Here is a 27,276-nt window from a genome sequence, read left to right as displayed (position 1 = left end):
CTTTGCGCTGTATAATGTACTCGTTTAAATATCAAAGACTATGGAGGTACTTTTTATAAATTATGTGATCTCTAAATTGGATGTTTCAGTAGCTAGCAGAGTATTTTGATTGAGAAATTACAATTTGAGCAAGCATAACTGCAAAACTGGCTAAGAGATATGCCATAGAGAGGCTCCCAGAAAGCTGTCCATGGAGATAAGTTGCTGACCAGAGCAAAACAGCTGGAGTTCAATGAAGGTCCTAAAATGATTGTACCAGCAGCTATGACCTAACTTGTCTTTACACGAGCTGGTGTGACAAGCTGTATTGCAAAAAGAAATTGGAAAATTCCAGGCCCCATTGCAAGATCTCAAAAGCAGATGTCTCGTTCCCTGATTGGACTAATTTATGTTGGACATTTCAATTCTTCGGTAAAAGTTTCGGTCACTATTTGGTTGGTCCATGCCAGCATCTCCAAGAAGAGGCACTAAATTGAACCACCCAGCAGCAATAGGATAAAACAGCCTGTCTCCTTCATGTACTTTGCTTCCCAAAAGCCAAAGGACCCCTGAAGGGAGAAGATGGACATCATGGGCTGGAAACCTGGGAGTCCTGGTGATATCAAGTGCCTATATTGGCTAGGCACCCCAACAGTCTCTTCTATTTTCCAGCAGTTTCGGTTGCTAGGGCTCTGGGAAAAGACTATAGTTGTGTGTCCTCCTGTCCACCTTTGTTTGCAGTGTCAGCTCCTGATGTGACCAATAACTAAGCTGGTGGCTGGGCAAAGATCTGGTGATAAGTAACACACACACACACTTTAGCCTGGCTGACAACCTAAATCAGCTAGTTGACCACTTCCTGAAACAGTGTACCTAATTAGAAAGGAAGTGTACATGCTTGTGTATGTGCTTTAAAGATTTTCATGAAGTGACAGTGTGTGTCTGAGAAGAGCTAGCTCGTCTCATCAGGGTCAAATTTACCCCCTGCCAAGGGCCTGCACAAAGCCAATACGCCACTTTAACCCTCAGAATAAGGGCTGGGTAGGTTTAAGTGGTAGAGACATCTTTGCTGGCCCTCTTCACAAGTGAGAGTTTCGCCCATTAATGAACAAAGGCAGAATCTGCAATTATGGGATTAAGTTATTGCAGGGGAAATCCAGGTATAATAGTGCACTAGGAAAAATGAGAAAAATAGAGGCAGTGTGATCCAGAGGGAAAGGCACTGGCCTGGGAGTCAAAGGACCCGAGTTATTTTTCTTAGCCTTGTCACTAGCTTGTTGTACGAGATTACACAGGCACAGAGCAATGCCATGCCTTGTGCTACCCCTCCCCTCCTCTGTCTGGATTGTCTGTTCAGATTGTATGCTCGTCAGGGCAAGACCTGTCTCTTACTATGAATTTGCACAGCACCTCTCTCTGCTACTGTAATGAAAATAATAATACACACTTGGAAACAGAGACATGCACGGAAATTCGGCTTTATTTCAGCCAAACTAGGATATTTGCCTGACTTGCTTTTCAAAAGTCTTCTATAGAGACAAGCACTTTAAACCAATTAAATTAGATATTACAAGCGAAATTAAGAGCACAGGCCCTACTGCTCTACTGCCTTTCCCTTTTCCAGTCATACATAACTGTTCAGTTGAGTATAAAATGGATATACAATGCTACCAGCTGATATAAGATAGCAATGAATGCTTAGTTGAACAGTTATAAATGTCTACATAAGGGACAAGGTAATGAAGAATCAGGCCCATAGAAATCAATGGATACATTCGAAACAGAGACATATCCGTCCATCAAGTTTGCTTTGAAAGGACAATTAAGTTGATCTTGACAATGTAGGAAATAGATTCCATATCCCATTACAGGTCTCTTCCAACCCAAATGTTCTACAAATTCACTGCAACCTCTCTACCTCTTTTACTTATGTTCTGGTTGTTAACCCAACTAAATTAAAACCAAGAAGAAAATAAGTACAGCAAGTTCCTTTTAACCTGTTTTCTCAGACTGGGGCTAGATGGCGCTGGTGTTTTTTTGGTATTTTGAGCAGGCGAAGTAACATAGATCTTCCATGTTGCTGTAGAACTATATGATTTCTCTGCTGCATAGCACCGCCATAAAGTCTAAAGTAAAAATCAAACAATTATTTCTGTGAACAAATGGGCACTGTGTTCTGAAGGAAAGGTAACTACAACCCTGCCAAAAATAAACCTAGAGTGTGTTCTTTTATTTATACAAATGTCCTGCAAAGGGTTTTCACTGAACCACTATGTGCTGTACAGTATAGCTACATGTCAAATAAAACACAGTCGCTCCCACGAGCAACTGTGCTAAGAGGTAACCATCACCAAAAGTCATATGGTCACTTCAGCATGTGGTGTTTTTAAACATGCTGCTCTTAGTATTATCAGTGGGAGTTGTGGCCTAATCCACTACACATGCAGATGAAAATCTGCCCCATAAGAGGAAATACTCTTAGAACATTAAGAAATGCTCCAGCTTTATTTTTTTATGCATTGTGCCACATTTTAGTAACTTTATTCTCAGTTGACAGTCTCTTTACACTATATTAAATGTAATATTGGAGCATTTTCCAAAGATGGGTGTATGTATCCATCCATCCATACATACCCACCCAATTATTTAAGACATACGTAGTACTTATGGGAATACTACAAGGTAGATAGTAATTACATGAAAATTACAAATAAATGACAAAGTTGCTTCTTTAGTTCAACAAGAGTCTGCAACTGACCAGTGTCTTTCACTTGAGAATCTCAAAGCCCTTTAAAACATTAAACTTCACAACGAGCCTGTGGGATAGGTAATTATCCTCATGTCACAATCAGTAAACTGAGGCGAAATGATTTTGGGTTTAAAAGCCAATCAGCAGCAGAGATGGAGCAGAACCCAGAAGTCATAACTCCTAGTCCTGTGACCACTAAACTATACTCCTCCATCTACTCCGTTTTAGGATTCAAGCGTTTACCTGAATTAGAGAAGCTGCCGCTGGGATTTGCCTGTTGAAATGCTTCTGACGTTGCTTCTGTTGTACCTTCAAGGCAAAACCAGAACCCAGAATCCCCTAAAAGTAAACCAAATACTGGTAAGTCTCTGGTAAAACTTTTTAAAACAAAAATGTAAAGCATGAAATAAAAACCATTTTCTTCTTGGCAACTCCTCCTTTAATATTAATGAGAGAATTTCACCTAAGCTCAGTTATAGTCATGGAGTATCTTAACTCTTAACATTTCCGGGATGATGAAATACAGTGTATTGGAGGTATTCTGGGCACCACATGACTTCACTAACTCTTTTACACAAATCAGGAAATATTCTGTCCCTAAAAATACTCAACCATACATTCACAGCTAGAATTTATGGGGAACATTATTCAATATACAGTAGCTGTAGCCACTTTCACTACATTCTAAAAGCAACTGGCACATGATAGTGAGAGAAAAAACTGAACTCCAGATGTATTTTACACTTACTATTTCCTTCCCCCACAAACAAACAACTCTTTTCACCTGTCACCTGTGGAAGAACTCAAGGAAACATACATGTTGCACTCTATAAAAGAATTTCTTTTAAAATTAAGGCAATAAATTATTACAGAGCTATAGCTGTATCCAGTTTCAATTTCTCAGAGGTTACATTAGTTTTTAGTAATGTGGGTTCATACCCTCTGAGTTCTGCTCTGAACAAACCTGCAATTAAAAAACAGTCAAGTATCACCTGGTTTTGACAAAACTGTAGCCCAGTTTTGTTCAAAATATTTACAAACCTTTAATAAATACAATGGCTGAGTTGAGTTTCCATCTAGACAAGGAACACCATGTGTCTTCAGGCTTCAGACTGAAAGCTACACACCGTTCTTGTTGCCTGACATTCCTTCTACCTGTTGCTATATTATGTGTAATGCTAAGTCATTCTAAGGATTTTATTTTCAAAACTTCAGCAAAAGTCTTATAGCTTAGTTAGTTTGTCCTTACATTCCCTCATATTCAATTTGGGGAGCCAAAAAAAAGCCCAGCAATGGTGCTTTGCAGCAGACCTGATTGAGATTCCCAGGTTGCCCTCCTTACAATCTCAGTTTTTTAAATCACAAAAGACAAGAAGATAAGGAGATCTGGGCTCTATTCCCAGTTTTGCCACTGGCCTGCCGGTTGACCTTGGGCAAGTCAGTTCACCTACCTGTACCTTAGTGTTCCCAATGGTAACATGAGGATAATGAATCTTATCTCCTTTATAAAGGGCTTCGAGATCTATGGATGAAAAGGGCTACAGAAAAGCAAGGTGTTGTTATGTATTTAATGCCCAATATTTAAGGTATGTAAATGGCCACCATCACCATATTATCTGAGCTAGAGCTGAAAGTTTTGGTTGGATATATTCCTGGCCGTTCCAGCACAAGACACAATCTTTAATTCCTGGAGACTTCAGGACAATCCTGGAGGGTTAGCAACCTTAATCTGAGTGCCTGACAATTTTTAATGTCTTTATCCTCATCACACTCCCATGAGGTGGAGAGTATTACCCCATTTTACAGAAGGGGAACTAAGGCACAAAAAAGTGAGTTGCCCAAGGTCACACAGGAAGTCTATGGCAGAGCAGGAAACTGAACCTAGGTTTCCCAAGTCCCAGGCTATCCCCCCCCCAACAACTGGATTCGCAAGAAAGGGGAAAAAATTCATAGGCAGGAGTTGTAGACCAAGCTGGATGAGCAAGCATCTCAGAGAGGTGATTAAGAAAAATCAGAAAGCATACAGGGAGTGGAAGAAGGGAGGGATCAGCAAGGAAAGTTATCTTATTGAGGTCAGAACATGTAGGGATAAAGTGAGACAGGTTAAAAGTCAAGGAGAGTTGGACCTTGCAAAGGGAATTAAAACCATTTATAAAAGGTTCTATAGTCAAATAAGAAAAAACAAAGAAAGAAGAAGTGGGACCACTGAACACTGAGGATGGAGTGGAGGTCAACGATAACCTGGGCATGGCCCAATATCTAAACAAATACTTTGCCTCAGTCTTTAATAAGACTAAAGAGGATCTTAGGGATAATGGTAGCATGACAAATGGGAATGAGGATATGGAGGTAGACATTACCATATTTGAGGTAGAAGCGAAATTCAAACAGCTTAATGGGACTAAATCGGGGGCCCAGATAATCTTCATCCAAGAAAATTAAAGAAATTGTCACATGAAATACAAGCCCATTAGCAAGAATTGTTAATGTATCTGTAAACCCAGGGGTTGTACCGTATGCCTGGAGAATTGCTAACATAGTTCCTATTTTTAAGAAAGGGAAAAAAAGTGATCCGGGTAATTATAGGCCTGTTAGTTTGACATCTGTAGTATGCAAGGTCTTGGAAAAAATTTTGAAGGAGAAGGTAGTTAAGGACATTGAGGTCAATGGTGAATGGGACAAAATACAACATGGTTTTACAAAAGGTAGATCATGCCAAACCAATCTGATCTCCTTCTTTGAGAAGGTAACAGATTTTTTAGACAAAGGAAACGCAGTGGATCTAATTTACCTAGATTTTAGTAAGGCATTTGATACCATGCCACATGGGGAATTATTAGTTAAATTGGATAAGATGGGGATCAATAGGAAAATTGAAAGGTGGATAAGGAATTGGTTAAAGGGGAGACTACAATGGGTCCTACTGAAAGGTGAACTGTCAGGCTGGAGGGAGGTTACCAGTGGAGTTCCTCAAGGATCAGTTTTGGGACCAATCTTTTTATTACTGACCTCGGCACAAAAAGTGGGAGTGTGCTAATAAAGTTTGCGGATGATACAAAGCTGGGAGGTATTGCCAATTTAGAGAAGGACAGGGATATCCTACAGGAGGATCTGGATGACCTTGTAAACTGGAGTAATAGTAATAGGATGAAATTTAATAGTGAGAAGTGTAATGTTATGCATTTAGAAATGAACAACAAGAATTTTAGTTATAAGCTAGGGACACATCAATTAGAAGTAACAGAGGAGGAAAAGGACCTTGGAGAATTGGTCACAGGATGACTATGAGCTGCCAATGTGATATGGCTGTGAAAAAAGCTAATCCGGTCTTGGGATGCATCAGGAGAGGTATCTCCAGTAGAGATAAGGAGGTATTAGTACCATTATACAAGGCACTGGTGAGACCTCATCTGGAATACTGTGTGCAGTTCTGGTCTCCCAAGTTTAAGAAGGATTAATTCAAACTGGAACAGGTACAGAGAAGGGCTACTAGGATGATCCGAGGAATGGAAAACCCTGTCTTATGAAAGGAGACTCGAGGAGCTTGGCTTGTATAGCCTAACTAAAGGAAGGTTGAGGGGAGATATGATTGCTCTCTATAAATATATCAGAGGGATAAATATCAGAGAGGGAGAGGAATTATTTAAGCTCAGTACCAATGTGGACACAAGAACAAATGGATATAAACTGGCCACCAGGAAATTTAGACTAGAAATTAGATGAAGGTTTCTAACCATCAGAGGAGTGAAGTTTTGGAATAGCCTTCCAAGGGAAGCAGTGGGGGCAAAAGATCTGGCTTTAAGATTAAACTCGATAAGTTTATGGAGGAGATGGTATGATGGGATAACATGGTTTTGGCAATTAAATATTCATGGTAAAACAGGCCTAATGGCCTGTGATGGGACATTAGATGGGGTGGGATCCGAGTTACCCAGGAAAGAATTTTCTGTAGTGTCTGGCTGATGAATCTTGCCCATATGCTCAGGGTTTAGCTGATTGCCATATTTGGGGTCGGGAAGGAATTTTCCTTCAGGGCAGATTGGAAGAGGCCCTGGAGGTTTTTCGCCTTCCTCTGTAGCATGGGGCACAGGTCACTTGCTGGAGGATTCTCTGCTCCCTGAAGTCTTTAAACTACAAATTTGAGGACTTCAATAGTATGGATATAGGTGTGAGGTTTTTTGCAGGAGTGGTGGGTGAAATTCTGTGGCCTGTGTTGTGCAGGAGGTCAGACTAGATGATCATAAGGGTCCCTTCTGACCTAAATATCTATGAATCATCCTTCCTTTCGTGAGGAATATTACAAGTTAAAAGGTGTAATAACTATGTGGTATATTCTGAGAAATTTTTTTTTTAAAAAACGCCACATTTTCTTAACAATGGCATCAATTAACAAGTATTAGTATTATTTACACATAGGATTAAATAACTGCTTTGAATTCCCACTCACCGCTGGAAGAGCAAAAAAAGATATAGCGAATACTGAGAAACAGGAAGCAATTGTCTTCCCAATCCACGTCTGTGGTACTTTGTCTCCATAACCAATTGTTGTGACAGTTACCTGCACCATAAACAAAGAAAATATTCACTGCAAAGTTGTAAAGTTATTCCAGAAAGCAATGGGAAAGCATCACAACACATGACAATCCATTTGGCATAAACACGATTGGCCCGTGCCTAAAGCCCCAGCTCCTGAAATCATTTGCTTATGTTAGAATCTTGATCTCAATAGCCTGGAGAGAGGTGAGTAACCCCATTCATCTCTTTGGGGCACTGCACTGGGGGGCTCCATCAACACCACCCCAGCAGAGGACTCGTAGCAGGAAGAGAGGAGTACAATGGTTCCAGTGCACCCATCTGAATAGACACACCAGCAGACAGAATGCAAGTACAAGGGGACCCCATCCTGTTGCATCTGCCTGACTGGGAGAAGAGGCCCTGGCCACCACTACTCAAAGTGGGATGCTGGGCCATGAAGGGCAGGGCGATCATGTCGAGGCATGTCTAACACACCATATGTCAAGGATGGGTTTTGGACAGGCGGCCTAGTGTCTAAAGCCAGTCAGACACTAGAAAGTGGAGTTGTGAGTTGATCCAGGGTTGGGAACCATGGGCCAGAGTCAGGACTCAGTGCTGGGACGTAAAAGCCGGGGATCAGGAACTGGAATTCAGAAGCAGGAAACAAAGCCAAGTCGAGAACTGGGTATCAGAGTCAGGAGGTAAAGCTAAGTTCAGCAATAGCACGAAAAAGCAGAATCTGTAACAGCAGCTAGCTAGGATTCTGCCTAGCTGTAGACCCAAACTTCCTCCCCAGGCTAAAATAGTATGTCTGGACCCATCAGGAATGTCTTGTCAATTTGGCCCTCCCTGGGCAGTACACCCATGTTTGGGCCCCTGAGACTCATGTTCTGGTAAGTGTTTCCACTGTCAGAGGTGTTAGGTGGTGGGTGTGGAGATAGTCAATTTCCAGGGAATCTGCAGACCCAGGTTCTATACGTGCTGAATCTTTCATCATATTGCCGTAATTGGCCCTGCCCACTGCCCTGTTTCAACATTGCAAAGATGGTTTGCTTCTTCTCAAAATTAAAAACTCTAGCTATTGACAGAGTATTTTTCATTCTGTCCAATACAAATAATTTTAACAGCTACGTCTATAAAGACTTATTAGGTTTCAGGACATGGCAAAATATAAGGAGTAGGGAATGGCTATCAATAATACCAGAAATATGACCAAAACAGGTTGATGAATTCACTTTCACCTAACCATTCACAATGAGAACAAAGGAGGCTATGGAAATTAGGCTTGACCAAAGGATGCCAATTCTATTTTGTGACAACTTTCAAGATTTCAGAATTTGTTTGTTTCTCCTTGGACAAAATCTTTCAAAAAAAATATTTCTGAAAAGGAGAGAGTGAGGCTGTTTAGCCTCATGGTTAGCATGTTGGCCTAGTAAATGGAAGAACCAGGCTCCACTCCCTCCTCTGCTCCAAATCAGAGCAGAATTTTTCATCCCGTATCATACCAAAACAGGCAGAGCAGGGGCTTGAACCTGATTCTCCCACTGAGCTACAGAGTCAGTCTTTGCTCTCTGTGCTCACCCCGACCCAAAAATCTTCCTACCCAAAGTTTCATGGAAACAAATATCTCCGCAAAACCTTCCGGCTTCAACAAAATAGCATATTTCACTAAAATTTCATTTTGGCAAACGTTTTTTGAACGGCTCTAGTGAGAATACTGCCATTTAGGGCACAGTCGCTGCTATTTCCAGTTGTTGCACCCAGTTAGATACTATAAAGAATAATAATAATAATAATGCCTATTTCTTATAAAGTGCTGTTCATCAGAATCTCAAAGCACTTCACAGTCATTAATCTATAGTTTTTAAAGGTTTTCCTGAAGAGCCTATAAACAGTCGGAGAGAATATGCTTCCCTTGGAGCAATCTCTCAGGGAAGCACTGTAATAAGCTAGGAAGGAGGATTTAAAAAACACAGGGCTGAAAATACTATTGAACAAAGACTTTCAAGCCCTGAAAACTAGACTCACATTTACTTTTAGACTCTTGGCACCTCATTCTGAACAAAATGCCAGTTGTTTAGCAAACTCAATATTTTAGTATCTTTATTTCCTTGCAACTTTAAATTGTATGCTCACCTCAGCAAGGACCACATCTTCCCATGAGTCTGTACAGCCCCAAGCATAACGGGGCCCTAATAATGATTAGGGCTATTGCTTACTACCCCAAAACAAAGAAATAATGATAATCACCAACACCACATGTTAAGTTTCAAAACAATCAGGGGAGTGGAGGAAATCAAAGCAATGATTCCTTAATGACCATTCAGCTGCTCAGTGCACCCAGATAATCCTTTAATGTCTTGCTTTTTCTTCTCCCCTTCATTTTCCTATGAAAGGCTCCTTGTTCTTCTGAGTTCTCAAGCACTCAGGAATTAAAAACCAACTGCAGTAATGCTGAACTACTCTAACATTACTGTGGGAGACAGCATAAAAAGCCATAACCACAGAAAAAAAGAGATGCTTTTCCATCCCTGCAGCAGACATTTGGCGGACAGATTCCTGCAGGTGTCTGGACACGTCTCAGGAAGTTTCTCCATTGCCACTGTAAGAGGATTCTTTCTTGCTAATCTAATTAATACTTGTAAGTATGCAGAATGGATTATAGATAATGTAAATTGTCCAGCTTTCTTAATCCTGTCCAGAATTATTTTGAAAGTATTTCTAGTAAATACTAGTGAACCGCTCAGCATATATTTAATAATTAGCTATTAAAAAATAAGCCTGTTGCCTAAACCAGATTCACTACATCACATGTCCACTCATATCTTCTGCATATGCTCTAGCTAACCTGGCCTCTGATCCTACAAACACATGCACATGCATAGCTTCAAGAAGGAGGAGTAGTTTCACTGACAGCAATAGGTCTATTCACATGCTTAAAGCTTTTTCAAGATCAGGGCTTTAGAACCAAACTTTAAAAATAAAGGGACGTTGCTCTGGCTGGGACATAGGTACTTGATATTGGGGATTTGGTGAAACAGCTCAAAAATTGGTATTATAGGCAGAGTAACCTGATGTAGGCAATCAGCTATTTGACTCAAATTCTACAAGACATAAATTAGCCCTGTTCTCATCAAAAGACATTAAGGTAGGGTCTCAAGAGATAGGAATGGAAATGAGATGTCAACAACTCCTGCCCCGAAAGAGGACTCAAAAATAACTTGAAAACAGGCAGGATTAATAATTTTTCCAGACTGATAATCCCTTAGGAAATGTCTTTCCATATATTTTAACAAGGTAATAGTGCTGAAAATGGTTCACATAAGATGCTACAAGTCTTTGATAGAACTCTACAATTAAATCTGCCATGCCTGTCAAAAGTAGATGTAACAGCCTTGCATTCACAGCTAGAGCAAGTGAACCTGGTTAAAATTTGGTTCCAAATTCCTTTTATTTTTGTTTTATTTTCCTTTTTCCTCATGTTTAAACCCTTTAGGACCTTTGTATCAAATTCAGCAAGCTTGCACTTTCTACGGTAGTCAAAATATCTCACATAATAGTCTGTGGTTTTAGCAGATACACAAAAAACTGTCAAAAGCTGCTACCAAGATTTTTTTTTTTAAACTGGATTAGTTTTGAAAAGCAAAAGTGAAATCAAATTTCACTCCCTAATAACTCCACATCTGTGTTTTTGTGTTATGGGAGGTTTTAAAAGAAAAAGAAACTAAGTGATTCACTTTGCCCTGTGTCACTGGTCCCAGCTGTGAACTGCACCTGCACCGTGACTCACTAACACTGCCAAGGCCTACATGTCTGGAAAGCTTAAACAATATTCTTCCTTCATGTGCCTCACACAGATAAAGACAAAGCTGATTTTATCTACCCATTACAAAACTTAAGTAGAATTTCACAGAAAAATCCCTGAGCACTTGGTGCAATACATAAACACTTTAAAAAAGTAGGTACGTTTAGAATTCAACCTATCTTAAACAATGAAAAGCATTTAAAACAAGCACCAAAATAGCCTACATTTTAAACTTACTCATTTCTCTTGAAAATTCTCCCAGTTTTCTTTTATTAACTTATCATCAAGAATATTTGCAAAATATGTTCATATGAAGAGAGCATATTTTAAGCCCTGATTCTGCAGCCTTTACTCTGTCAGGGCTGCAGCATCTAGCCCTTAGACTCCAAAATAGTTTCTCATGTTAGAAAATTCGATTTAATTCTTTAAGCATGTTCCTGCCAGCAGCTAAAAGAGGGATGTTTGTGTGTTTACTATGCACGGAAAGGGTTTATATACCACAGTGACGGGAAGCCTTATTAAACCATAGCTAAATACTACAAAATTCACAAGAACACAGATCAGCATCCTTTAACAATTACGTTGAACAATCATCCCAATTTATATATGACAGACAGACAAAGCTAGCCTCTTTGGACCTTGCCTCTTTGGACCTTGACTACACTGGGGGAATTTACAAGCTTCCCATGAGATCAGTTGAACTGATGCAAGGTCTGGTGGGAGCCCTAATGTTGAGACTCCCAGAGCTACTCCCTCTTCTAATACCATTTTGATTAGATTTACTTATCATATTTAGCTGAAACGGTGGTAAAAACTAGCTGAGCAGCCATGTCCCGACTGTTTTGAAAACCAGTTCAACTGAACTGGTAGTAGAACAAGTAGGAATTGGTTGCTGTTAAAGTTTCCTCAGCATAGACATGACTTTTTGTGATGTCAGGCTAAAAAGGCACAGACTTGTTTGGCCTTTACTGTTTTGGTTTTTATTCTATATTTTTTCAGCCATCTGTTCTTGTGGAAAGTTTCTTAAGCTCCATTAACTAAAGGTTGTTTTATGCCCAGATGCACAAAGCTTTAAGTCCCTTATAAGCTTTTTATCATATATGTCTATAGAGGGATTTAACAAACTTTTGATTTTGTGGGCCATTGGGTTTTCCCCCTGCCGGACTATTTAGTTCTGTCTGATCATTTCAGGGTGGGGTTTGTTTGGTCAGGGTTTTCATTTTTTTGGATGAATTTATTGGATGCTTTGTGTACCCTTCAAATTAGTTGATACATGATAACCAAATCATTGGAATTAAAGATTTACAAAATTTTTGAACTGAGCCATTAAAAAATGGGTAAGCCAAATTTTTATAAAAATAATTTTAGTAGAAGTTTATACACCACCCTTCTAACACAAATATTATAAATGTTTATGTATTGGGACTTTCAAGGCCCCCCCCTTTTTTTCCCATCCCACAAACTCTTACCAGTGTTTATTTAATGGATTATTTAGATGCAGGTAAGATATTACTTTGTTACTCAAGGAAGTTTTCCATTTTTTCTTTACAAAGACTTGAACTGCTTATCTCTTTGTTCTTGGATTAAACCAGATAAATTTTCCTCTCTCACACACACACACTTATGTCAAAGCCAGCAGAAGGTTGTGTAAGTGCAAAACCCACCCACATAAGCAAGAGAGAACCTTCTATAGCATACCTTAGCACTCCCCCTTCACATTCAATAGTCTTACAGACATGCTGTACACCTCTGCTATGAACTCCCGTGCATGTATGAAGAAACAGTATGAAATACACAACATTCCCTTATTAGCACTACAACAAATACAGCAAATGTAACATCTGTTAGATATATGCACTGTAAGCTTGTCAATGGGAAGTATGAGGTAGGAATTAAGGTTTTACTTTACAGCACAGTTTGGGAAGAGGGGAGAATAGGCAGTTAAGGGATGTGAAAGGGCTGAACGGGCAAGTTGTGAATATTTGGGAGCTAGTGGCTCTAAGTCTGCCCCCAATATCATCATAAATATCCTCAGAGTAGGTCATTCCCCACCCTATCACCAGACCTGATGTGTCAGCCTCCTCTGGTTTGCCACACTGACACTCCCAGATCATGAGCCACATGAGATTTACCAGTGGGGAAAGCTGCCTCAGGAGCACAGGTGGTGTATCAGACTCAGACTGCGGGTGAGCAGAGGAAAGACATTTCCCAGAGATGTGTCACAAATGTGATGACCATGGCTAGAGGAGCATAACCCTACCACCTCACCAATACATGTTCTCTCTCTTCACTCCCCCACATAACCACATACTCCCTTCTCCATCCAGCTGGACATTCACACCCCTATACAACTCCCATAACTGCCCATTACCCCCAGCCCCAAACCTTCTTCTCTAGTTCACCATGACTCCTTACTGAGCCCTGCTGGTGAAACTGGGAAGCACTATCAGACATCCAAAACTGCTGATGGATCTGGAGGGCTCTGTCAACTACTTTCAATGGAACTATTTAATGTTATCACAACTTCCTGTATTCCATGTTTTAGAATATGCAGTTTGTGTTGTAGTACACATAACTGACATCTACACGCATGCTTTAGGGGCTGTCACTACAGTGGCATAGCTAGAGGTATCTAAATAATGGAACACCTTGGCCTAAATTTGTAAGAGGGAACATTCTTACAGTAATGTTTCTTTTTAGAAAAATCACTGGAAATTAAATTGGGCTCAAAAGAGGATGTAAAATTTCAAGATTAATTTCTCACTCTTTAAAATAAGGATTTAATTCCTACTTTGCGTTTTGTACTTAATGCAAACTTTACCACGGAGTCACTACTTTGCCTTTATAATATACTTCATTACTGACATATTTTAGTTCTATTGCATCTACTTTAAAAAAAAAAGGTTAAATTTCCCTTCTAGATTACCATTTACAAATAGGTCTAATTTTGCAAATCAATAAATCCTTACTCAGGAAAAAAAATCCCTATTAATGTCAATGGTCTATCTTGCATGAGAGTGGACAAAGACTAGGCACACACTTTGCTACAGATGACTTACCACACCCCACCACAGGGCATCAGCATAGCTGGAGAAACCTGTTCTTCCATCTTCATCCACTGCATCCTTCTCAGCAAGGTAGACAAAATAGGATGAGAAGATCAGTCCCAAGAATCCAATGTACAGAGTAGTTATGAGTTCCTATCACAAAAGAAAGGAAACAGTATGTAAGGCTTAAGTTATGTACTTTCCAGTTTGAAACCAATAACGTTGTTTAGTTTCACATACTAGCATATTTTGCTGAAAGGCACTATCATGGCAATGCTGTGCAATGGCAAGGTTGGAAAGACATTATCAGCAAGTTTAGAAGGCAAAATGTACTTCCATAAAAAAAAAAAATAGAGGAATCCATGAATAGCTTTGTATTTGCTTCAAGACTAAGTCATTCAAGGCCAAATGGTCCCTGACAGTAGATTTGGACAGGTAAAAATAGACATAAGACTTTGCAATGTCATTGACCAACTTTGGTGATAGGCCAAATATTAATGTCTTTTAAAACTGAAGGTAAATCCTACTAGTCACTCTTAGAATATGTGATTTATTTACAGAAAATTAATCTCTTCTTCGCATCCCCCAGCATATTAACAGACATGGGGAGCACATTGCCTTCCACCTCAAATTTTTTTTTAGTTAACATTTTAAAAGGGATCTGAGACTTTATCCACATTTACTTTGTGTTGCCTGAGAGACTGGGAGTTAATTCCTGCTTTGTCTTTTGTAATACTTTTTATTTAAGCTTTGCCACCTGCAAGAAGACTGAATAGTAAAATTTACTACATACCTCATCTGTATCTTTCCCCAATTCTTTGTGTTCTTCTAGTCACCATTCTGAATTCCAGAGAATTCTCCTCCTTTATTTTGTGTCCCAAATATTGCAAAAGTGATTTTTAAAAATAAAAAACACCCATCTAACAAAGAACCCCTTTATTTAAAATAGATGTTTCTCTCCCACCATTCTTCTGTCATGTCTTACACTAGCATCTGAAGCTAAATGTTAGGGAGGAGAGTTCCTGGAAGATCTGGGTTTTATTACCTTAAACTAATTTCTTTCCATTCCCTTTGTTTTTTCATTACAGCATCTTTCTGGTGGAAATGGTGAAGCCTTGGAATGCTCCCTGAGACAACTGCTACTTGTAGCATCAGGAGTCAAGACTCTAAAAACCCTGCCCACTGAAACTTCACTGGGATAATCCAGATTCAGTGCACCTAATTAACCTTTGCACAAAACAAAAGCATTCTCCCTTGTCAATAAATGTTCAGGTAATCCATTAGTCCCGATTGTTCCCTCTCTAGTCTCAGTTTTTAGTAGCTCCAGTTTCACCTGTAAGTCTTTTTCTCAGCTCTAGTGGCCTGATGCATTGGTTGAGCAAGGAAGTCAGAGCTGAATCTTCACTAGTTCATTGTGGTCAACCTCTCCTCCACCAACTCTGCTGCCTCTTTTTGTACAGCAGTTAATACACTTGGTATGTCTGATCTTATTGCTTTGAACTGTTAAGAGTTCCTTTTACATTTGCAGCTCACAGTGTTTTCTCTTGGTTTTGGCAGCTTTCTGTGCTATCTTGTCCAAGTCCTTCCTCTTTCTGCAGCGATCATCCATTCATTACGCTAAGATATTGTTTAGTTTGTAGGCATGGGTTACTGTAGGTATAGACAAACTAGGCACCTTCCCAGGGCAGCAGATTTGTCCCAGCTGCCCCTCTATCATGATGGAGGGGTGTCCTGGCCAAATGTGAGTGGCTCTGTGACCCCATGCACCAGGTTGCAATTCCAGTCACTCAAATTTGACAGATGGACAGCTGGGTCAAATCTGCCATCCTTGGCTTATAAGGAGAGGGGTAGCACACTGAAGTTTTGCCTAGGGCAGCAGATAGTCTTGAGCAGCCTCTATTTGTGGGTGTCTATTTAACACTTGGAAAGCCTGAATTCTGTAGGCTGTAAAGGGCAAGAAAGCCAATGGAGGTGGATGTTCTAGTCACCAACTGAGCATGAAGTTCCTACGCTTCCATCCCCCGGAGATGACATCACTTCCCACTGAATGAAGGTACCATATTAGTGCCACAAAAGCTGTCTGTGTCTTGCTTCAAACAAGAGCCCAACTACAAAACATCCAAGCTATTGGCAGATGTCACAAGTAATTGGAACACAGAATCTACTACTTTCTCACTGATTTTGCCTTGGAATGGAGGCCAGACAATAGTTGAAGAGATTTTCTATGTGAAGTATTGGCTTTAAAATGAGGCAGACCAATATGAGTTTTAGTGGAGTTGGGCAGGATCTCATGAGATTCCCACCACTGTGGCTGAAATGTCACCAGAACTACCAAGGATATTTCAGCATCAGCATCTCTAAATCGTAGCCCAATTCATTAAAGCCTGGACCCTTGTCAAAACTCAGTCTGGATGAAAACACCACTTACTCAGATCATCTCTAATGGCCACTCTGAATACGTACATACATGTTTACAAACAAATATTGCAATAGCAAGTGTGTATATATAAATATTAAAAATGTTCCAGCAGCCTTATACTAAGGAGATATGTAGATAGGATATAAAAATTTCAACAAAAAGTGAATTAGAGCACATAAAGAAATAGGAGTTGATAGTTGCACTAATATAGGATCTAACATCTAAAGTTGCTTGACAGTTTTGCAGAAATCGAGGCTCAGACTATTATCTCTATTTTATAGCTGAAGTAACAGACAGAAGTTAAATAACTTGCCCAAAACAAGGAAGTCAGTAGAAGGGCCAGATACACAACTCAAGAGTCCAGGTCTTGCAGTCCTTGCACTTACCACACAGCCAAGCTTACTCTCATGCTTTTGAGAAGGACAGCTAACAGACCAAGATGCTATTCACCAGGTGAAACACCAACAGAGTGACAAAAAAATATTTCTTTTCCCTTTCCTCCCCCACAGAAGTCTAACACACTATACTTCGCAGTTATGACTGAAACAAGGTTAGTGGGGGGTGGTGTGCAAAGAAAGCCAAAATCACACTTGCATATAGGGTAACATGACAGATCAGTATTGAGGGGCTTAAGTCAATAAGTTCTTTTAAACCTGGCACATTTTTAATTATGACAAATCTCAAATAATAATACTACTCAGAACTCTTAGAAAAACCATCAATTGACCTTCTATTAGAAGCATTATGGCAGCTCACAAAGCAAGATGAGGGATAAGTGAACCTCTGAGATTAGAGACTTAAACTGGAGCTGGGTAAGTTAACTCAATAGTTTTTCAGTGAGCTGCATGATTTTTTCCAAGTTTTTCCATCACCATATGTGATACTGACTCATGTTCTGTTGCCTTTGGCAAAAGACACTAGTATAAGCTCAACCTTCTGAAAATAGCTGAGTGCCCTAGCCAAATTGGGTTTCAGTGAGCTAATACAGCTATATGTAAAACTCAAACGCACATGGAAAGCATTGGTTCAATCTTTAGTAAGCTTTTCTGGGCACAGACAGATCCAAGTGAATCTATTTTCAGTGGGACCCAAATAATTTCCTTTTGTGCACTTTTCAGGGATTTAGGATCCTATTTTGTATTGAAAAAAGTGTCCAATTCAGCAACAAGAACAAATGAAAGTCTGCTTTGTATGCTGGCTGCAAAGAAAGAAGCTGAGGTCCTTTTTTCTATAAAACCCAAATTTCTATTGCAGACTGGAGGGGAATAAAAGTTCTGTTCTCCCTTCTGTTCACTGCAGTTTCAGCTACAATTATCCAATGTCAATAAAGAATATTTTTGGTTTTGAACTGCTCGTGTGTCAGTGGGTGATCTCCTGGGTCAAGCATCACAGATATGAAGACTGTTTATAGATCACCATAATCACTTCTCTGGAGTAATACAACTTTAAATTCATTTGGTTCATGGGCTTATCTTCTCCAAGGTATTTTTTTTATTTGCCCCCAGAAAACCCCCACAGTAAGCCTTATGAATACTAAGAAAATGCTTTAGGAGTCTAGTCCAGTATTATATGGATAGCCATGCACCGTAGAGATAAACAACGAAGCTTACACTGACATGGGCCATTAAAATTCCTCATGTCATTTAGGAATGAAGTGGATTTGTGTTGAGGAATTTTTGCTGTTTGTTTGGGGATTTTTTTTTTTTTTTAAACAGGAATTCAATGTTTTTCAATGGAGTTCAGCCTGTTGGATCTGAAGTTACCTGTGGTGCAGCAGAAATGTTAATAGCACAAGAATAACTATACTATAGATTTTCAGTGTTTTGCTTTAAGCAGTTCCCAGTCATCTGTAACATAACATAACAATGATCTGCTGAAGCAAATGCAGGTGGCAGCTGTGATGGAAGTTTATAGTTGTTTACACTAATTGGAGAACAGATTTATATGAAGGAAGGACTGTCCTAGGAGGAGAAATAACTGGCTTTAAAAGGTGAAGAAATCTATAGTGTGGAACAAGCCACTATAATATGACTGGATGAGTAAGAGAGGATGACAATAATAAGTTGATATGGTTAACTTCGAGCACCCGTTTTCACCAAAAAAGATTCAAAAGTGACCCTTTAAAAAGGGCCCTTCAATCATTCATTTGCCAAAGTATGTGTAAAAAAGTCTATATGAAAAGTGATTATTTAAGCTTAAGTACTTTTGAACAGGAGAGGTAATGGTAAAACGTACAAGCTTTAACAAAAACAGACTGCTATTTATAGAAATATCTACCTCTATTTCACAGCCTATATCCTTAAATAAAATAGTGTTTCCTGCATGTTAACACACTATATTTAATATTTTTATTTATAGCACAGATTAGAAACCCCAATATTCAAGTAGCTAAATAAAAAGGAATGGTTAAAATGGCTGATGTGTTCACTTAAAATTTTTCAACTGGTTTGTTTTTTTGCCAAAATAACCTGGGTTAGAAGACAGTTCCTGCAAATACAGCTGGCAGCATTTTTATATGTGAGATAAACCATGGAACTATGTTAAATAAATTCTGCCTGAATAGTTCCATCAAACTTCACAGAGAACCATTATTCACAACTATAATGCTAATTTCCAGAAAATACCACTGCTGGTGTCTACTAGCCCCCAGATTGAAAGAAATATTCAGCCTAATTGTGTTCCTGTTTTAAAAATAAAAAGGAACATGATTGTCTTTGAAAGTGATTCATTCTATCTTGCAACAATTGTTCATTTTAAACCAGATCATGGTTTGAAGTCCAAGAGATGAATAAGCTTCATGGACAATGTGTTAGGAATTTTAAAATATCCAGTACCTGACGATGTATGAAAACAACTGATCCTAAGAGTCTCCAAGTGCCACCCTGCCGATCTACATGAAGCATACGAAGTATCTGGAGAAACCGGATTCCTCTGAAAGAAAAATGTGAAATGAAAATCAAAAACTTAAATATCGATACAAAACTATTTTTTTTTAACCTGCACACAACCTTCAGGGTACATTTATATACTATAAAAAAAACCAGAAAAACCCCCATGTTCCTGATCATTCTTCAGGATGCTGAGCAACTTCTGTTCCCAGAGATGTGCCTGTGGATTAAGGCTATTCGGTACCTTTTGTGTGTGGACCCATAATTTCAATACTGTAGACTACTCTGTATTTAAGTGTATAGTATATCATTATACCAAAAAGTTAAATAAATAAATTGTACACATATTTGTTCATACTCATAAGCACATTACATTTTTACTTATTTGTGACTCTCAAATGTTTGCTTTTGAGACCATTCAGTACCAAAACTTTACTAGCATGAACACTGGCAAAAAGTAAACTTAACTTTGATATTTTCCAAAAGCAAAACGTGAATTGAGTATTCAACTGTAAAAGTCACAATTCTCATTTTGATTGGATGATTTATGTAACTAAAAACAATCAGTGAGTAGAGACAATGCTATGCAACTTAAGTAACCAACCAGAACATGAATTTCAGACTCTCTTGAGACGTCAGCTACAACAGTGCCATATGAACACCTGTACTCACTTTCAGGTGATATTGTAAAGAAGCAGGCAGCATCATCTCCCCTAAATGTAAACAAATTTGTTTGTCTTAGCGATTGGCTGAACAAGAAGTAGGACTGACTGGACTTGTAGCCTCTAAAGTTTTAGATGGTTTTGTTTGAGTGCAGTTATGTAACAAAAAAAATCTACATTTGTGAGTTACACTTTCACAATAAAGAGATTGCACTACAATACTTGTATGAGGTGAATTGAAAAATACTATCTTTTTAGCATTTTTACAGTCCAAATCTTTGTAATCAAAAATATAAAGTGAGCACTGTATGCTGTATTTTGTGTTGTAATAGAAATCAATATATTGAAAATGTAGAAAAATATTTAATCATATTTAATTGGTATTCCATTGTTTAGCAGTGAGATTTATTGCAAATAATTTTTTTAATTCCGATTAATTTTTTTTTAGTTAATTGTGTGAGTTAACTGATTAATTGGCAGCCCTAAATTAAACAAATTTTAACATACACATTCACCTGTGGGAACAGAAAGTACATATTTGTTCTGGACATTTATGTCTTCATAATCTTGTCAGTTCTTATATGCCAAAAGTCAGTGCCCCGTAAATACCTTAGACATATACTAAAGGGAGTTGTATATATGTGGGCCCAGTCCTGCAAAGTGCTGACTTCCTCACTTCCCAATAACTCAAGTGGGAGGGAGGGCACTTAACACATTATAGGAGGTGCAGCACCCCTTTGCTGGATTAAGCAAAGTGGGAATACACCTCCACCACTCCTTATCGCTCCTTTCCAGTATTTACTCAGTTTACCATCCAAAACAACATTGTGCTACTTGGGGCAAGCTGAACAAACACTGCATAAATCAAATGCGTCTGGTTCCTGCATGGTATGTGTTACCTGTGCCAGATAAAATGCAATTGTGCTTTGATGGATTTAAGTGAAGTACTTACACATTCTCCAAAAAAGTACCAAGTGAATTAAGTGGTGTCTGGATTACTTCTTAAATAAACCAACGTGCTGTAATATTCTTTTTTCCCCTTCAGAAAGAGTGTTGGATGTTTTGTATGGGACATAATGTTTCTTTAGTTGTGTCCTCTCTGCTTCCACACTCACACCCATGCAGTATGCGTTGCCTCGATGCTGCCTTTCCCAATCAGTGACCGAGGCACAATGGTACACTGAGTTCTTCATAGTCCATTTACCTTGACATTTTGATAATCTTTGGTAATAACAATTGAGCATGCATCTATAAACCCATCTTGTATTTAGTTACGTTACAGTCACTAGAAGAACGTACCTTATGGCAGATGTGGCGAACACCTGCCCATTTGATCCTACACTCAGAACAATAATTGAGGCTATCACAACAATAAGATCTATTAAAAAAACACATTGAACATTAGACTTATGCACTTGAACAGTCACTGAACACCAGATGAAAAAAGCAAACAAAAACCAAATTACTTTAGTAGAGTTTTGTTGGAACAGTGAGTTAACATAACAGAGTTTCACATCTGGAAAACCAAGATTAAAATCTGGTTTAGGCCAAATGAAAGCATGTTTGGTAATCACATCAAAACTCCCTATTATTTCCACTTCAGAAAATGAGCACCCCCATCCCACTCCCCATACACATGCTAAAAGAACGTTAAGGTTGGAAACTCAAGCACTCAAAGTTTAGGAAATGCCAGAATTCAGGTTGCCCAGGATACCTTAATTTGACTCCACTGTGCTGTATGCATTATGATGCAGTCTTTAATTACATGATTACATTCTATTTTTTTTCCTCAGGACTCCTACCTCACTCAGTGCACAGGAGGGATAGTGTTTAATGTATTTTGTTTCCTCATCATCATTCAATGTGTTACCCATGCCTTATTCACTGCACACTATTTAAACCTTGTTCTAAGGCGCAATTATTTCCTCCTCATGGTCCTCACCATTATAGTTTTAGAATGTTTCACAATTATTAAATTTATTTCCACAACACCCCTGTGAGAGGAAAGGGTGTTATCCCCATTTTAAAGATAGGGAACTAAGGCACAAAGATTAAGGTCAAAAGTATCCAATAAACATCCACTTATTTGGGTGCCCAATTTGGCACACCTAGGACCTGATGTTTCATTAGCATTATATCACACTTAATATGTTCAAAGAATAGCTCTCCCATTGACTTCAGTCACACTTCTGAGTCCTCAGCACTTCTGCACATAAGACCCAGTAGTCTCAAAGCACGCACGAAAAAGTTTGCTTCAAGTGCCTTATCCAGCATCACATAGGACCATTATGATCTAGTCTGACCTCCTGCACAACGCAGGCCACAGAACCTCACCCACCCACTCCTGCAAAAAACCTCTCACCTATGTCTGAGCTATTGAAGTCCTCAAATTATGGTTTAAAGACTTCAAGGTGCAGAGAATCCTCCAGCAAGTAAGCTGTGCCCCATGCTACAAAGGAAGGCGAAAAAGCTTCAGGGCCTCTTCCAATCTGCCCTGGAGGAAAATTCCTTCCCACCCCAAATATAGCGATCAGCTAAACCCTGAGCATATGGGCAAGATTCACCAGCCAGATACCCAGGAAAGAATTCTCTGTAGTAACTCAGATCCAACCCCATCTAACATCCCATCACAGGTCATTGGGCCTATTTACCATGAATATTTAAAGATCAATTAATTACCAAAAATCATGTTATCCCATCATACAATCTCCTCCATAAACTTAGAGTTTAATCTTAAAGCCAGATAAGTATTTTGCCCCCACTGCTTCCCTTGGAAGACTATTCCAAAACTTCACTCCTCTGATGGTTAGAAACCTTAGTCTAATTTCAAGTCTATAATTCAATTCTCCATGGTAGCATTCAACTGCCTTTACTATGGCAGACTCCTGCCTCATTCACTACATATCTTCCAACTTTTGCAACAAATAAGGCAAGGGTCCTACAGTCAGTCTCCTTCACTACACAGCCCTGCTTCATCCCTACAGCAAGTCCCTTGTGCACTTCCTGTCCTTTTCGGGAGGACACTGGTTGTCAACCTGTCCGGTCTATGCTCTGGCACCACTTCAGCACATTGAGAGCACCCTACAGGAACCCTAGACAGCCTCCAGAACAAGTTTCTGGAGTTTTTCTGGCCAGTCTGCACTGGGTCTCTGTGGCTGTCCTGAGCCTCCCCTTATGGGAGGGCAGACCAGGCCTGCTCTGCATCCAGGCAGGTCCACAGCTCCTGCATTCAGGCCCTTCAGCGACAGTGCAGGTAGTCATACATGAAGCATTTTGGTGCACATCTTTCTCCATCAGCTCCAATATGCCAGGCAGCTCTTATCTCCTGAGACCTCTCTGAGCTACCAGTCTTTTACTGGGACCTACTCAGGACCTGGAAGCATCTAGTGTCAGTGACCAGGTCTGTAGCAGCCACTGTGGAGAAGACTCTCCTTGCAGAACCCCTCCTACACAACCCCATCTCTATGTGCAGGTGAGGGAGTCCCTTGATTCACTGGAAGTTGGTCCTGACTGGTACCACCAGACTCTAAAATGTCTGGGATTAGGATCAGAGGGATTATAGCACTCAGCCAGTACATGGAGCTGCCCACCCTACTCTTACCCTGTTGTGTGCTCCAGGAGGCGAGGGCAGCCTTGTCTCCTCCTTCTCTCATTTTCCTCAAGTGGATCTTGAGGAAGATTGATCCCAGTTCACTGCTGACCCATCTGTCCAGGTGGAGCAAGTTGGAAGGGGAAGTGCCCTCTTCCATTCTCTACTGGTATCCGGTATCCAGGCAGATTTCCTCTAGGTGGCACCCCTGAATCCTCTGACTCCTTTGTGGAGCAGTGGGCACTGACTGGGGTTTTCTGCTTAGCATCCCCTCTGGATCCTGCGTTGGACTGATATCCTCACTCCCATCCCTTTTTTCACATTTGTTACCCAAAGTACTCTGTTCTCTGGACTTTGTAGTCCCTCCCTGTGGCTGAGGCCATAGGTCTTTGAGTTCTGGGAAGAGGTGGACCCAAAACTAAATAGGCCTATGAACTGATTAAGGCAGAGGTGCTGTGGGAAAAAAAAACAGGATGCAATCATCACAATACATATCCACAAGGGGGACAAATTAAGGTTGCACAACCAACCCTTATTCTGGCATTTCCCAACTTTTGAGCATTTGACTTTGGAACCTTAGAGCTCTTTGAAAATGGGGTGTGTGTGTGAGAAGTTACTTAGGTTTTTAAAAAAGCAAACTGAACACACGAATTCCATCCAGTAGCATCATATTGATACCCATATGGGACATCAGTAGGACTAAAACCTTTAGCTCCACCACACAGACCTCTGCAACTTGAGCTAGCAAGGTAAATGATAGCAGTAGTAAGTAGTCATCCTTTATGTGGACTGACATAAAGGAGCTCTGGTATGAAACTGCAGAAAAACCTGAGAGTCTCTGGATTAAGTTTAGAAGCGTGAGCAACAAGGGTGATGTCGTGCTATTGTACTGCTTTTTTTGCCTAGGTCTTCACAAACAAGGTCCGCTCCCAGATTACTGCACTGGGCGGAGGTGACCAGCCCTCTGTGGAGAAAGAAGTGATTGGGGACTATTTAGAAAAGCTGGACGGGCACAAGTCCATGGGGCGGGATGCACTGCATCCAAGAGTGCTAACGAAGTTGGTGGATGTGATTGCAGAGCCATTGGTCATTATCTTTGAAAACTCATGGTGATCGGGGGAGGTCCCAGATGACTGGAAAAAGGCTAATGTAGTGCCCATCTTTAAAAAAAGGGAAGGAGGAGGATCCTGGGAACTACAGGCCAGTCAGCCTCACCTCAGTCCCTGGAAAAATCATGGAGAAGGTCCTCAAAGAATCAATTCTGAAGCACTTAGAGCAGAGGAAAGTGATCAGAAACAGTCAGCATGGATTCACCACGGGCAAATCATGCCTGACTAATCTAATTGCCTTCTATGATGAGATAACTGGCTCTGTGGATGAAGGGAAAGCAGTGGATGTGTTATTCCTTGACTTTAGCAAAGTTTTTGATATGGTCTCCCACAGTATTTTTGCCAGCAAGTTAAAGAAGTATGGGCTGGATGAATGGACTATAAGGTGAACAGAAAGCTGGCTAGATGGTCAGGCTCAATGGGTAGCGATCATTGGCTCCACGTCTAGTTGGCAGCCGGTATCAACTGGAGTGCCCCAAGGGTCGGTCCTGGGGCCGGTTTTGTTCAATATCTTCATAAATGATCTGGAGGATGGCGTGGACTGCACCCTCAGCTAGTTTGTAGAGGACACTAAACTGGGAGGAGAGGTAGGTAGGCTGGAGGGTAGGGATAGGATACAGAGGGCCTAGAGAAATTAGAGGATTGGGCCAAAAGAAATCTGAGGTTCGACAAGGACAAGTGCAGAGTCCTGCACTCAGGAGGGAAGAATCCCATGCACTGCTACAGACTAGGGACCGAATGGCTAGGCAGCAGTTCTGCAGAAAAGGACCTAGGGGTTACAGTGGACGAGAAGCTGGATATGAGTCAACAGTGTGCCCTTGTTGCCAAGAAGGCAAACGGCATTTTGGGATGTATTAGTAGGGGCATTGCCAGCAGATCAAGGGATGTGATTGTTCCCCTCTATTCGACCTTGGTGAGGCCTCATCTGGAGTATTGTGTCCAGTTTTGGGCCCCACAAGAAGGATGTGGAAAAATTGGAAAGTGTCCAGCGGAGGGCAACAAAAGTGATTAGGGGACTAGAACACATGATTTATGAGGAGAGGCTGAGGGAACTGGGATTGTTTAGTCTGCAGAAGAGAAAATGAGGGGGGATTTGATAGCTGCTTTCAACTAAGATTCCACTAAGATTCAACTAAGGTTCCAAAGAGGATGGATCTACTGATAGCAGATGACAGAAGAAGGAGTAATGGTCTCAAGTTGCCATGGGGGAGGTTTAGGTTGGATATTAGGAAACACTATTTCACTACGAAGGTGGTGAAGCACTGGAATGGGTTACCTAGGGAGGTGGTGGAATCTCCTTCCTTTGAGGTTTTTAAGGTCAGGCTAGACAAAGCCCTGGCTGGGATGATTTAGTTGGGGATTGGTCCTGCTTTGAGCAGGGGGTTGGACTAGATGACCTCCTGAGGTCCCTTCCAACTCTGATATTCTAGGATTCTATGACACAGAAGAGAGATGAGACACTTTGCCAGTGGGTTTCAGATAGTTGCTGACACTAGAGGAATGTTGAGACTCAGGAATCTTGGCACTGATGGAGGTTCAACTTGGCACTGATGAGGCTCTGGAGAGGAGCATGTCTAGTGGGTACAGACCTTTCTATCCATTCCCCACAATCTTGACTCCTCCTTCCCCATCTCCAGCAACTTGTCCCTGGCTCAATCCTTTCTCTTCTTCAGCCATGGTTCCTCATCCCAGTCTCACAGTCTTCTTTCCCACCTCTCATCCTGGCTGTTCAGAGATCTCTCCCCACTTCCCACTTGTTTTCCCTGCCCCACCAATTTCCTGTCAGTCCCAATCTGCCAGTCTCAGTCTGTGAGTGAGCTCCTGCCGGGGGGAACACAGAACATGCCCCCCCTAAAGGGGTCAAAGTTAAATGTCTGTGCATGCCCCTGTATGAGGCACAAACTCAGCAAAATGGCAGTAAATAGCCTACTACGTGGAACAAATGGGGCAAATAAGTGACATATGTTCTGAATGTACAATTTCACATTTTAGAGGTTTTTTGGTCTCATTCTCTGGAACAGACATAACATCTTGCCTGTTTCTTAGGCTCTGGATCAGTACCTAGCACACTAAGCACTATTTCCCTAGAAGCCTGAGACAGGCTGCAGTGTTGCTTTCATGCACCAGTGGTTTCTTCATTTCTATGACCAGGTCCCTGAAAAACCTCTCTCTCTTACTTAAGGATTTATTAAGCCAGGTACAATTCAACAACATCCAAATAATATATGCATTCAGACATACGTCCAAAATGTTCGCAAAAACTACCATCAGCCAGCGTTTGCCTATCCATTTTGTGATGGATGAGGATACCATCACACGTGTCCTTTTGTTTTGTTATAAAAATTAATTGTATCTGTTTTGCTTCAGCCCCAGAGGCAGAAGCATCTGAGTGCATAGATAACAGTAATACTGCTTTCCCCTTTTTGGGTACATAAGTCACAAGGGTCATATTTTCCTGGAAACCAAACAAAACTGGAGTGGACAGGTTTTGCCAGTTGGAAAGGAACTGAACAG

At 40.4% G+C, this 27,276-nt stretch overlaps 1 protein-coding gene across 1 annotated transcript in view; it reads right to left on the bottom strand.

Moving 5' to 3' along the window:
* Nucleotides 1–27,276, bottom strand: part of LOC144271558 (potassium voltage-gated channel subfamily KQT member 1-like) — a 449,329-nt gene that overhangs the window by 341,827 nt on the left and 80,226 nt on the right. The window contains exons 4-9 of the mRNA XM_077829000.1: nucleotides 21,364–21,442; nucleotides 19,349–19,445; nucleotides 14,108–14,248; nucleotides 7,176–7,286; nucleotides 2,972–3,067; nucleotides 1,960–2,105 (exon numbers count right to left, since the gene is read on the bottom strand). Coding sequence (XP_077685126.1) covers nucleotides 1,960–2,105; nucleotides 2,972–3,067; nucleotides 7,176–7,286; nucleotides 14,108–14,248; nucleotides 19,349–19,445; nucleotides 21,364–21,442 — 670 coding nt within the window. The remainder of the gene's footprint in view (nucleotides 1–1,959; nucleotides 2,106–2,971; nucleotides 3,068–7,175; nucleotides 7,287–14,107; nucleotides 14,249–19,348; nucleotides 19,446–21,363; nucleotides 21,443–27,276) is intronic.

The sequence above is a fragment of the Eretmochelys imbricata genome, chromosome 1 (genome assembly GCF_965152235.1).
Source record: "Eretmochelys imbricata isolate rEreImb1 chromosome 1, rEreImb1.hap1, whole genome shotgun sequence".
In the NCBI taxonomy this organism is placed as follows: domain Eukaryota; kingdom Metazoa; phylum Chordata; order Testudines; family Cheloniidae; genus Eretmochelys; species Eretmochelys imbricata.
The sequence above is the reverse complement of the archived record's forward strand: the minus strand, read 5'-3'. Positions and strand labels throughout refer to the sequence as shown.